The sequence below is a fragment of the Haliotis rufescens genome, unplaced genomic scaffold (assembly GCF_023055435.1).
Source record: "Haliotis rufescens isolate VD_foot unplaced genomic scaffold, xgHalRufe1.0.p SCAF_130, whole genome shotgun sequence".
Lineage (NCBI taxonomy): Eukaryota > Metazoa > Mollusca > Gastropoda > Lepetellida > Haliotidae > Haliotis > Haliotis rufescens.
In genome coordinates, this window is record NW_025963814.1 from 603,669 (window position 1) to 618,440 (window position 14,772).

Consider the following 14,772-nt stretch of genomic DNA (forward strand, 5'->3'; position numbering starts at 1 on the left):
CAAAAGTTATGCCTTAGGCAGTGATCTCATTATATGAGCTTTTTCCTGTGGCAGCTATTTGCTTTGTTCCCTTCGCCACTTCTATATTGATCTCTTGTTCTGTCTGCAGTATGCATTATTGTGTCTAAACCGTATAAGATCTATGAGAGCAGTGGTCTGCTGTGCTTAACTACTGGAGACTAAATGCTACATATTGCTACAGATAACCACCTTCTGCATCTTGTCTGTATTGTCTATATACACTGCGTTATTATACCGCTCCGAGGATGTTTGTGTGATGTCATATGCACTGCTGTGTAATACAAGTATTATACCACTCCAGGGATGTCTGTGTGTGATACTTACACTACTTAGTAATACAAATATTATGCTACTCCAAGGATGTCTGTGTGGTATATGCCATATGTGAGATGTGTGCAAGCATACATTCACTCATCAGATGTGTCCCCTATGGAGAGATAGGTGCTGAATCAGCAGTATTACCACAAGCATACATTCAGTCATCATACATTCACTCATCATACATTCAGTCATCATACATTCACTCATCATACATTCACTCATCATACATTCAGTCATCATACATTCACTCATCATACATTTACTCATCATACATTCACTCATCATACATTCAGTCATCATACATTCACTCATCAGCTGTGTCCCCTATGGAGAGATGGGTGCTGAATCAGCAGTATTACCACAAGCATACATTCACTCATCATACATTCAGTCATCATACATTCACTCATCATACATTTACTCATCATACATTCACTCATCATACATTCAGTCATCATACATTCAGTCATCATACATTCACTCATCAGCTGTGTCCCCTATGGAGAGATAGGTGCTGAATCAGCAGTATTACCACAAGCATACATTTACTCATCATACATTCACTCATCATACATTCAGTCATCATACATTCACTCATCATACATTCACTCATCAGCTGTGTCCCCTATGGAGAGATAGGTGCTGAATCAGCAGTATTACCACAAGCATACATTTACTCATCATACATTCACTCATCAGCTGTGTCCCCTATGGAGAGATAGGAGCTGAATCAGCAGTATTACCACAAGCATACATTCAGTCATCATACATTCACTCATCAGCTGTGTCCCCTATGGAGAGATAGGTGCTGAATCAGCAGTATTACCACAAGCATACATTTACTCATCATACATTCACTCATCAGCTGTGTCCCCTATGGAGAGATAGGTGCTGAATCAGCAGTATTACCACAGGCATAGGGTAGTGGGCACCTAATATGGCCTGGAGTCACCATGGGCTTGACGTGCATGCTTATAGAACTCCTATCGCCATTTCAATAAAATACTTGTCTGTTGTCTTGGTAACTTGAATACGGTGAGATATTATCCCATGTGAGATATGTCATACTCAGAAAATATCCTGAAGCTTCATGTGTTGACCCTTATGTCTCTGCTTGTGACGCTGAAGTCTTGGTCAGTCTCACTGTCACACTGTCTCACAGTCATGTGGTCACACTGTCACGATCAGTTGTCTTCTGTCTTGTGCCGTGCCAGTGATGGAAATTAACTCGAAAAACACAGGCCTTTCGGAATTGTTACTAGTCCTTAAAAATTAAGCAGACTCTTAAATTTAAATCTTTTTTTTCTTTTTCTTTTTTTTCTTTTTTTTAAATATTTTTTATTCAGTTCAGTATATGACATTAGAGTTATACATGGAGTAGCACGTCTTGTAGCATACTTGTTAGGTATAGGTTACCTATACAGCAGACAGCAGGTCAGCAAGTTTAAGTTCGGTACAGGTGTCCATCAAAGTTTACACATGGTGAAAACGGGCAAGTATTTGCCATATTTATTAACTAATCTTTTAACTCAATCTTTTAAGACTTGAAAGATTATGCCAGAATCGAGAGGCGATAATTAACAGCATTTGTTAAAAAAACAGGGCCTATAGCCAAGTAGAAGTATGATTATATTAGCCCGAGGTATTTTCTACTGGCCTCGGGCCTATTGGTGAGCGTTAATTTCCACCCTGTGTACTATTTTGTATTTATGTTGTTGTTTTTTAAAGACAATACCATTTAAACCACACAGTTATAAAGTATATAATTAAATATTGGGATGGTTATAAACAACAATTACCAGTTGGGTCCTTCACTCATCTTGAGTACCAGGGTGGTCGGGTAGCCTAGTGGTTAAAGTGTTCGCTCGTCACGCTGAAGACCCGGGTTCGATTCCCGACATAGGTACAATGTGTGAAGCCCATTTCTGGTGTCCCCTGCTGTGATATTGCTGGAATATTGCTAAAAGCAGCTTAAAACCAAACTCACTCACTCACTCACTCATCTTGAGTACCATGCAGTAGAGTAGAGTTAGTGACCCATCACCTACAGTCTGGGATGAGTTCTCTGTGACAGGGTCACTCACTCACTCACTCACTCACTCACTCATCTTGAGTACCATGCAGTAGAGTAGAGTTACTGACCCATCACCTACAGTCTGGGATGAGTTCTCTGTGACAGGGTCACTCACTCACTCACTCACTCACTCATTCACTCACTCACTCACTCATCTTGAGTACCATGCAGTAGAGTAGAGTTACTGACCCATCACCTACAGTCTGGGATGAGTTCTCTGTGACAGGGTCACTCACTCACTCACTCACTCACTCACTCACTCACTCATCTTGAGTACCATGCAGTAGAGTAGAGTTACTGACCCATCACCTACAGTCTGGGATGAGTTCTCTGTGACAGGGTCACTCACTCACTCACTCACTCACTCACTCACTCACTCACTCACTCACTCACTCACTCACTCACTCACTCACTCACTCACTCACTCACTCATCTTGAGTACCATGCAGTAGAGTAGAGTTACTGACCCATCACCTACAGTCTGGGATGAGTTCTCTGTGACAGGGTCACTCACTCACTCACTCACTCACTCACTCACTCACTCACTCATCTTGAGTACCATGCAGTAGAGTAGAGTTACTGACCCATCACCTACAGTCTGGGATGAGTTCTCTGTGACAGGGTCACTCACTCACTCACTCACTCATCTTGAGTACCATGCAGTAGAGTAGAGTTACTGACCCATCACCTACAGTCTGGGATGAGTTCTCTGTGACAGGGTCACTCACTCACTCACTCACTCACTCACTCACTCACTCACTCATCTTGAGTACCATGCAGTAGAGTAGAGTTACTGACCCATCACCTACAGTCTGGGATGAGTTCTCTGTGACAGGGTCACTCACTCACTCACTCACTCACTCACTCACTCACTCACTCATCTTGAGTACCATGCAGTTGCGTAGAGTTAGTGACCCATCACCTACAGTCTGGGATGAGTTCTCTGTGACAGGGTTGATGGTGTGTCTGTGTACCCTGATGGTGGGGATTTACTGACATCCTTTCAGTCACTGGTTTGTCTGGTCCATTACTCACAGCCTGCCATAGGGATAGAGCTGGAGTAATGCAGTCATCACTCACTCACTCACTCTCATTATCTGCTGAATGAGTTTTGTTTGTTTTGTGTGTTTGTTGTTTAACGCCGCAGTCAGCAATATTCCAGCTATATGACGGTAGTCTGTAAATAATCTTGCCAGGACCAGACATTCCAGTGATTGACATCATGAAAATTGATCCACACGAATGGGATACGATGACATGCATCAACCAAGTCAGCAACCCTGATCACCCGATCCCGTTAGTCGCCTCTTACGACAAGCATAGTCGCCCTTTAAGGCAAGCATGGGTTGCTGAAGACCTATTCTACCCGGGATTCTACGGGATCTTCCCGGATGGCTGAATGAGTAAACACCTCTGCATGGATGTTGACATTAACACTAGGCTGCACAATCACAAGAACTTAGGGCTCTAATTCTCACCAATTCCTCAACAAAACAATTCTGGAAGGTTTTACGATGCACTTAACATATCCCTGAATAGTTGTATGCAATGTTCTCTCGACTTTCTTGAGACGTGATGCACTTGTTGAGGTAGAAATATATTACTTTGGCACATATATAACATGTTTGACTTGATCTTTCATGCAAAGCATTCATGTGAACAAACACTTTGTTCCCATATTTTGTTTTTTATGTTGAATTTTTGTCATGCTTGACTCTGCTGTTTTTAAGTTGCATGCCTGTGCTTGCCCTTATTTGCTTACCCAGCATGCTTTGCCTAATGCTTTCCTCATGCTTCACTCACATTTTACAGGAACTATTTTCTCCGTGACAGGAAACGCTCCCCCCCAGTTACATCGACTTCCAAGTGAATATGCCTGCCCACCTGCCCATATGCCCAGGGCCAAACAGCCAGCTCCTGTTCAGTCACAGTAAGTACAGCAAACCTGAGCCTCTCAACCCCACAGTCACACACCTCCCCCACAGTTACACACCTCCCCAACAGTCACACACCAGCACCACAGTCACACACCTCCCCCACAGTTACACACCTCCCCCACAGTCATACACCTCCCCCACAGTCACACACCTCCCCCACAGTTACACACCTCCCCAACAGTCACACACCTCCACCACAGTCACACACCTCCCCCACAGTTACACACCTCCCCAACAGTCACACACCTCCCCAACAGTCACACACCTCCCCCACAGTCACACACCTCCCCCACAGTTACACACCTCCCCCACAGTCACACACCTCCCCCACAGTCACACACCTCCCCCGTATACCAACGCCTCCACCTCACAGGCCCACACCTCCATCCCACACCTCCATCCCACAGACCCACACCTCCATCCCACACCTCCATCCAACACCTCCATCCCACACCTCCATCCCACAGGTCAACACCTCCATCCCACACCTCCATCCCACAGGTCAACACCTCCATCCCACACCTCCATCCCACAGGTCAACACCTCCATCCCACAAACCCACACCTCCATCCCACAGACCCACACCTCCATCCCACACCTCCATCCCACAGACCTCCACCCCATACACCTCCACCCCACAATGACACACCTTCACCCCACAGGCCCACACCTCCACCCCACTATTACACTCCTTCACCCCACGGACAAACACCTCCACCTTTCACAAGGGGAGGGACTATAGAATCATTGAGGGGGAGAGGGTATATGGAATCATTGACGGGGGGGGGGGGGGGGGGTATATGGAGTCATTAAGGGGTAGGAAATATAGAATCAATGAGGGGGAGGGTATATGGAATCATTGAGGGGAGGGTATATGGAATCATTGAGGGGGGAGGGTTTATCAAGTCATTGATGGGGAGGGAATATCGAGTCATTGAGGGGTAGGGTATATGGAATCATTGATGGGGAGTGTATATCGAGTCATTGAAGGGGAAGGATCCTGTAATCCCCCTGCATTCCAGCTCTTTTACTGATATGGAATGTAGGTTGGGTGATAGTTCAAGATGTACGTGCAAACTTGAAGACATGTGCATAAATATGCATGGTTACGATACAAAAAGATGAGCATACATCTGGCACAAAATAAATACAAAATCAAAAATAATTACATGTGTTTGTTGGGAAAATATGAATGTATGATAGTATTTTGATGTTGTTTCTATGAGTTAATGAGATCGATCTGCCCACTATTCTACACTACTGTGACAGCTGGAACCATCAAGTATGGTTAATTAGTATTGGATGTGTGTGTTGTTTCAGTGGAGATGTGAATGATATTCCCCTGCCCGCTCGGCGCGAGGGACTGCGAGAGAACCAGGACCTAAACAAGGAGAACAATGGAACGATTGTGGGCAGTTTAAATGAGGAGCACGTCACCATACTCGTAGACCGGGGCTACGATCGCCTCAAAGCAGTGGAGGCCTTGAGAGTGTCGCACAACAACCTCAAAATGGCCGAGGACATTCTGGATACGTTTGTTAAAAACAATCGATGAAAAAAAGTAGGGAGTGTGATGATTCTACCAACCACCAGGGGGCACTGTCGCCACGTTTGATACGCCTGGACTGATTGTATTGAGAAGAGACGTGGGCAGAGTGCCATGTGACTTGAGACTGTTCTGCTGTAGACGTGTCGTAATCAAATAATTTATACTCACTCTACAATCAAAGTGAGGCTGCCTCGGTCTGGTCCTACCCCTCGCAGGTTCCTGGGGTCGTGTGGCGGAGAGTCACTTATGCTTTTAGTACGTTAGTATTTATGTCCGTATATCCCATGAGGCTGTGACTCTATTCATTTCAGCCGCACCAAGAGAGGAGACTTTTCTACTTTGTTTCTGTCACTGTAACATTGGGACACGCCCACAAGTTACGTTTTTGTCACTGTAACATTGGGACACACCCACAAGTTCCGTTTTTGTCACTGTAACCTTGGGGCACGCCCACAAGTTACATGTTTCTGTCACTGTAACATTGGGACACGCCCACAAGTTACATGTTTCTGTCACTGTAACATTGGGACACGCCCACAAGTTACATGTTTCTGTCACTGTAACATTGGGACACGCCCACAAGTTACATGTTTTTGTCACTGTAACCTTGGGACAGGCCCACAAGTTACATGTTTCTGTCACTGTAACATTGGGACACGCCCACAAATTGCCTATTTCTGTCGCTGTAATGTTGGGACAAGTATGCCATTCTTCAAGAGCTGGTTTTTCTCTTTGAATTGCATATCCACACGCCAGATGCACCTTTTGATAAACATGCCCTGGCCACTTGTACAAAGCATGTTGTTCGTCAAGCTGACACTCTGTTTACCATTTAGCCTGGTCAACATACTTGTAGGTGGGCATCTAGATAATACCTTTCATGATAGATGTGTTCATGAAGATTTACTAAACTGTTCATGATATTGGTACGAAGATAATCCTGACAATTAACTTGACAGCTGAATATCTTGATTATTCATGAAGAACAGCTTCACAGGTGAATATCTCAGTGTCAATAATGATAAATACGGTAACTATTACTGTAGGCGAACTTCTAGATAATCTTTCATTAAGAATGTGTTCATTATAGCTGGTTATGCCTCTATTAAGAATCTTGCTTTTCCATTGGTTATTCCGTACCACGTGACAAAAAAATACGTTTCAATGTTGACCCCCAAATCACGTGACTGACACTGACCTCAAACATTGACTTATCACATGATCAGTATTGACTTGTCACATGATCAGTATTGACTTGTCACATGATCATATTGACTTGTCACGTGATGAATATTGACTCGTCTGCTAGGAAACAAGATGGCGTCCGGTTCTAACATTTTATGGTTTGTGGGTAAGTTATTGTAATGAAACATAGAAAAGTTTAAGGGTACATGAACTTTAGATTATATTTCGGTTTAACAATACGAATGATCAAGAGAAGTTAATTGTATATTGAAGGTAACATCTCGATACTGATAATGATAGATCTGAGTTGACCTGGGACACGCCCACAAGTTACATGTTTCTGTCACTGTAACATTGGGACACGCCCACAAGTTACATGTTTCTGTCACTGTAACATTGGGACAGGCCCACAAGTTACATGTTTCTGTCACTGTAACATTGGGACACGCCCACAAATTACATGTTTCTGTCACTGTAACATTGGGACACGCCCACAAATTGCCTATTTCTGTTGCTGTAATGTTGGGACAAGTATGCCATTCTTCAAGAGCTGGTTTTTCTCTTTGAATTGCATATCCACAAGCCAGATGCACCTTTTGATAAACATGCCCTGGCCACTTGTACAAAGCATGTTGTTCGTCAAGCTGACACTCTGTTTACCATTTAGCCTGGTCAACATACTTGTAGGTGGGCATCTAGATAATACCTTTCATGATAGATGTGTTCATGAAGATTTACTAAACTGTTCATGATATTGGTACGAAGATAATCCTGACAATTAACTTGACAGCTGAATATCTTGATTATTCATGAAGAACAGCTGCACAGGTGAATATCTCAGTGTCAATAATGATAAATACGGTAACTATTACTGTAGGCGAACTTCTAGATAATCTTTCATTAAGAATGTGTTCATTATAGCTGGTTATGCCTCTATTAAGAATCTTGCTATTCCATTGGTTATTCCGTACCACGTGACAAAAAAATACGTTTCAATGTTGACCCCCAAATCACGTGACTGACACTGACCTCAAACATTGACTTGTCACATGATCAGTATTGACTTGTCACATGATCAGTATTGACTTGTCACGTGATGAATATTGACTCGTCTGCTAGGAAGCAAGATGGCGTCCGGTTCTAACATTTTATGGTTCGTGGGTAAATTATTGTAATGAAACAGAAAAGTTTAAGGGTACATGAACTTTAGATTATATTTCGGTTTAACAATACGAATGATCAAGAGTAGTTAATTGTATATTGAAGGTAACATCTCGATACTGATAATGATAGATCTGAGTTGACCTGTGACTTCCGTCACTTGGACACACCCAGAAACCTTTGGTCGAGGGTTTAAATCTTTGTTCACTCCGATTATGTTTCTAGGTTCGTCAGCTCATGGGTTTCACCAGAGTGCTAAACGTCTGAGACCTGGCTAACTTCCTGGCTTTGCCCCCACGTCAAGTTGACACATGGAGTATAACTGAAATTCTCTTCAAAGCAATGTTGGGGGCACGGGTGGCCCAGTCGTCTAAGGCGCCGCGATTCGCTGTGCAGAGTTGCGTCCCTTGGGCAGGCCAGAAACCTATGACTGTGGGTTCGAATCCCGGTTCGCCCCGATTATGTTTCTAGGTTTGTCAGCACCATACCCGTGCTCGTTGGTTTCACCGAAGTGGTAAACGTCTGAGACCTGCATCACTTCGGGCTTTCCTCCCACATTAAGCTGACTCACTCACATTCAAAGCAATGTTAAAGCCAACTGACTCCAAGTCGTCTCAAAAAGGCCGTAGTGTTCTCACCAAGTTAGCTTTATTGTGGTCATCTCATACTGGGATTTAGCAGGCACAACAAATTTCCTGGCATCTATTGCGTACAATGGGACATACGTGTTATAGGATAATCCTATGTTACGAGGTAATGTAAATCTTGAAGTTAACGCGAGCATGAATTAAATGATAAAATGCGAGTGGTCTTTGTTCGCATTAATGAAACTTCGTATTTATGTCTCCAAAATGACTATCAACAATATGACTTCGGATAGCGCACACTTTGGATAGCGGAAATACCAACCTGAATATATACACAAACATGGTTTATTGAGCAGCAGTTGTAACAAGTACATAACAATGTCATTTAAAGAATAGGAATTACACAAAGGGCATCCGGTGAGTTATCACTGCTGGGGTCAAGAGTTCTACCCACTCGTGTCAAACTAGGCATCATTGACCACTGTTTGATTGGATTAGGGTAAGGATTCCTATCATTCCACTGGGGATGGGGTGGGGGGAGTCGCATTGATTTTGAGTCGCATTTTTTGGCTAGGGGTCAGCAGTCGTATTAATTTGGAGACACTTTAATTTCCAGATTTACAGTATATTGTTTGTGGTGTTCATCACTGAAAATGAAATTCGGCATTGATTCTGGGTGGGTGTGTCTTTATTCTTCCAAATACCTGCAAATAGTGCGTGAATTTGTATGCATATTTATGACATGTTTATTATTGTTTTTTTTTGTAAAATTTCTCTTACGACTACCCTCCTGATTTCTGATTTCTGTAAATCTCTGTGAGACCATTTGATCTAGTACATACCTTCTGATAGAATAGACAAGATGGGTGATCAGTTGACAAACGCTGATAGGGGCACCTTGACCGTACATCCCCACTGCGTCTATGCTATGCTAGAATATACAGATTCCTGCAGGATATGAGTATCAATTGAGATAACGCTGATAGGGGCACCTTGACCGTACATCCCCACAGCGTCTATGCTCATTGCTGTGCTAGAATATACAGATTCCTACAAGATGGGAGTATCAATTGAGATAATGCTAATAGGGGCACCTTGACGGTACATCCCCACCGCGTCTATGCTGTGCTGGAATATACAGATTCCTGCAGGATGGGTGTATCAATTGAGATAAAGCTGATAGGGGCACCTTGACCGTACATCCCCACAGCGTCTATGCTATGCTGGAATGTACAGATTCCTGCAGGATATGAGTATCAATTGAGATAACGCTGATAGGGGCACCTTGACGGTACATCCCCACCGCGTCTATGCTGTGCTGGAATATACAGATTCCTGCAGGATATGAGTATCAATTGAGATAACGCTGATAGGGGCACCTTGACCGTACATCCCCACTGCGTCTATGCTATGCTAGAATATACAGATTCCTGCAGGATATGAGTATCAATTGAGATAATGCTGATAGGGGCACCTTGACGGTACATCCCCACCGCGTCTATGCTGTGCTGGAATATACAGATTCCTGCAGGATGGGTGTATCAATTGAGATAAAGCTGATAGGGGCACCTTGACCGTACATCCCCACAGCGTCTATGCTATGCTGGAATGTACAGATTCCTGCAGGATATGAGTATCAATTGAGATAACGCTGATAGGGGCACCTTGACGGTACATCCCCACCGCGTCTATGCTGTGCTGGAATATACAGATTCCTGCAGGATATGAGTATCAATTGAGATAACGCTGATAGGGGCACCTTGACCGTACATCCCCACAGCGTCTATGCTGTGCTAGAATATACAGATTCCTGCAGGATGGGTGTACCAATTGAGTAATGCTGCTCAACATTTGCTAAGGACCACACCATTGACTGAAGATGAATGTTGTTCAAATGTTGAGTCGTATATTATTGCATTCAAAATAGGAGCATCTTTAACTTGATAAGTCTCCTGTAAGAGTCGGGGGCACAGATGGCCCAGTTGTCTTAGGTGCCGCGATTTGCTGTGCAGTGTATGATTGTGGGTTCGAATCCCGGTTCACCCTGATTATGTTTCTAGGTTTAGTGAGCACCATACCCGGGCTCGTGGGTTTCACCAAAGTGGTAAACATCTGAGACCTGCATCACTTCGGGCTTTCCTCCCACTTTAAGCTGACAAGAAGTAATATAATTGGAATACTGTTAAAAGCTGAGTTATGCCATACTCACTCACTCACTCACACAGCCTAGGCACTAGAAGGTTGCAAACACGGTTTGTCTCAACTTGGACTGGCCGTTCTGTTGAAAAAAACATGCAAACGGCGTAGTCCTGTTGTGGCTGAGTTCTTTTGGAATGTCAGAGTTCTTCTGTTGTGATTAATAAGGTGTGTTGACCAGAATAGGTAGGATAATGTACACAGCTGTCTAGAGCTGCAATTTCACACAGGAATTATTTGTATTTTGCATTTGTTAATTGACACTTATTAACTACTGGGTCATGCGCTATAAGATGATACGAGTGCTGCGACTATCGTAAGTCGACGATAGAATTTCAACAGTGGAAGGAGGCCCTGAATTCTGTGTTGCGGAAGGAAACTAGCTTTGGGATCAAGACTGACGTTCCAGATGACATAAATATTGTCAGATAAGGTTTTTATTTGCTGTTGTTCACCTTTGAAAAATGACAAATTCCTACCATTCGACTGGACATTTTGTTCTTAAACTGAACTATGAGATGTCCTCAGTCTCTGTTACAAGCAGCAACACAGGTTCAAGGTTATCTTAACGAGGTAGGTAATCAGTACAAGGCCCTCATTTGCAAACTTAAAAACTTTGCATGAAACTATATTTTCCTTGGAATATACTATATATTACATGTGTATATTAATGGGAAATACTAAACATCTAAGTGTGAAATAAGTAGTTGAGTCTATCATTATAGGCCAATGCGATATCTTCTTCCTTGTACATGTTAACCAAAGTATTATTTGCACTCACATCGGCAGTGTCCTCCACACTCTACAGGCCCTGGTTTAAGGGCCAGGGGTGGCCCTGGTTTGAGGGCCAGGGGTGGCCCAGGTTTAAGGGCCAAGGGCAGCCCTGGTTTGAGGGCCAAGGGTGGCCCTGGTTTGAGGGCCAGGGGTGGCCCTGGTTTGAGGGCAAGGGGCAGCCCTGGTTTAAGGGCCAGGGGTGGTCCTGGTTTGAGGGCCAAGGGTGGCCCTGGTTTGAGGGGCAAGGGTAGCCCAGTCACCTAAGGTGCTGCAGTGTGCTGCAATTCCTCCCTCAGGCATGCCGTGAACCTGTGATCATGGGTTCGAATCCTAGATCCACCTTGATTGTCACGGTGTTTTCTGTACCATACCCGTGTTGTGGGTTTCACCAGAGTGGTAAACGTCGAAGAACTGCATCACTCTGGCTTTCCTCCTAACACAAACTGAAACACCATGTATATTACTCAAAAAGAAGTTAAAGACAGCCCAATGTTTTCTTATGACTATAGTTAGTCTGTCATGGCTGGTGGGTGCACACAACCTTCCAATTGTGGGTGTTCTTTGACTTGTTTTGAGTAGTATATGTGAAATACTGTTCACAGTTGTGTGAAGCACAACCGATTTACTAGCACCTTGCATCTGTACTGGCAGTGGGCTAGTGTTAATTGCCATATTAAACTGTATATTCATGTCTTGGACCCTGAACTTTGTCGGATCTGGTGCTGAAGGCTGCTGTCAGGCCCAAACTTAAAACTATATGGTTATAACTGTCATACAATGTTACAATCTTTTTCCTATTGTTTTGCTATTGTGCAGTGTTTTTCCCATTGCTGATACCGTGGATACTCTGATTTCTGTCATGACTTCATGTAGGCAGTACATGCTCCTTTTTATGCTCCATTCGTCAAAGCTTTGGAAAATTTGGCTTTGACATTGCATGGAAACCATGACCTAGTGCTTATGACCTTGACCTTGTGCTTATGACACTGAACTTTGTGCTTATGACCTTGATCGAGTGTTTACGACCTTGACCTTTTTCGCTGCCCCAGCAATTACTGAATAAGGTGGAATCTGGCTGAATCAATTCAGGTTTTAGCCTGGGACCATTGAAACCAGTAAGTTAGTCAGGACAATTGGGAGTGTGTATGTTTTATACGGTTGACTTAGAACATATGTTACACACAAGGCATGCCCTCTTAGCTAAAGTATATTTTGTAATTTTTTTATCGCAACTTTAACTTTTATTGTGACGGCTTGATGTTTGTATCCCCCTGCCATACCTAATGTATGGTGATCTGTTAAGGTCATATTTTCATAGGATTTGTTTTTTTTTCCATTGGTATTCATGACCATTGAGTCTGTTATTGTTGTTTATATGCTGGCTCACAAGCTGATCCAATTCTTATTGTATGACTGTTTTGACAGTGCTATGTATATTGTTGTTTTTTTCTAAGATATGTCCACTGTTATATATACATACTTTCTACCGGGCGGTATGGCTGATATCCCCCTCCATGCAGTACCCTCTCCTGTACATATACAACTGTTTATACCCTGTGTACAATGTTTGTTACTTGCTGTCCTCACTTCCCTGTACATAAGCTATCATCATTCATGGAGGCTGTTGACTCCTTGTCATTGTCTTGGATACATTTCAAATTGTTCATGTATGTCAAAAATAGTTTGGCTGGAAGATGAATGTCCCAAGATTGAGTTATTATTTAACAGGGCCTCGATTTCATAATCAACTCACACCAATTTGTAAAATATTGCATCACTACATTTGAAGGGCACTTGGCCTTGGTTTGGCTGGCAGTTCCAGGAACACTGTCCCTCCTGAACTATAAGGGTAAATGTAAAGTGGCTTGGTAAAGTCACAGTGACGGTGTAGGACAGGCTGAGTGAGGGGTGGGGAATGTATTTCCAGCCAAACTATATTTTTCACCAACACTAATCTCTGGCCACAAGAAATTAATTATTACATTATGATCCATATTTATCAATATAGTGAAGGAGGGGGTTTTATTTTTAAAAACATCATCTTTCAAGGTCACGATTGAAAGTGAGCGTATGTCGTTGTCTGCTCGTCTGCTTGTCTTCTGTAAATTTCTCCTCCTCAGAATCCACAAGACCAATGAAGCTGACACTTCACATGTTTATTCCCAACAATGATGGCACTGAATCTGTTGAAGAGGTTGGAATCAGTTTTTCAATATGGCCACCATGGCAGCCATTTTGAAAAAGATATTTATGACCATTACTCAGTCATTGTTCAATATGTGATTAAAGTTATTATCTAGTTAGCTATCTGTGAGTCATGCTGTTAAATCTCTCCATGTGCTGTAAAACTTCTATGAAAGGGGCGGTAGGGTAGCCAAGTGGTTAAAGCGTTCACTCGTCGCGCCGAAGACCCGGGTTTGATTCCCCACATGGGTACAATGTGTGAAGCCCATTTCTGGTGTCCCCCGCCGTGATATTGCTGGAATATTGCTTAAAGCGGCGTAAAACCTCACTCACTCACTCACTCACTTCTATGAAAATGGAAGACTTTGTCATGTATGTTTCTCCTTTAGATGACATTTTGGTCAATTCATTAGACTTTAGTTCTAGTGTTTAGTATTTATACAGAGAATAGATGAAAATCAATGCAGACATCAGAATTAGGTTCAGACTGTCTTTGTTTTTTAAAACTGTTGCGTACATATCCAGGTGAGCTACAGTTCCCTGACACTATTGTTTTTGTGACAGTTCTGTTATAATGAAATATGAAGGTGAGAGGACAGGGTGATAATGTAGCAATAAATTTGTGTTGGCCTTTGGTGTTTATATGAGTTCTTGAAGCTGTACTTAATACAATGCTGCTTGGTTGCCCTGCTTGCAGTGTTCTCATGACCTGTCTCATGCCCTGTACATCCAGCATCACCCACCTCCTCCAATCACAGGACCTGATTCTTCAAGCTCCCTCCC

At 43.1% G+C, this 14,772-nt stretch overlaps 1 protein-coding gene across 1 annotated transcript in view; it reads left to right on the top strand.

Annotated features, from left to right (window-relative positions):
* Window positions 1-7,112, top strand: part of LOC125378942 — a 52,136-nt gene extending 45,024 nt beyond the window's left edge. The window contains exons 6-7 of the mRNA XM_048394884.1: window positions 4,229-4,346; window positions 5,674-7,112. Coding sequence (XP_048250841.1) covers window positions 4,229-4,346; window positions 5,674-5,908 — 353 coding nt within the window. The 3' untranslated portion in view covers window positions 5,909-7,112. The remainder of the gene's footprint in view (window positions 1-4,228; window positions 4,347-5,673) is intronic.
* The last annotated feature ends 7,660 nt before the right edge of the window (window positions 7,113-14,772 follow it).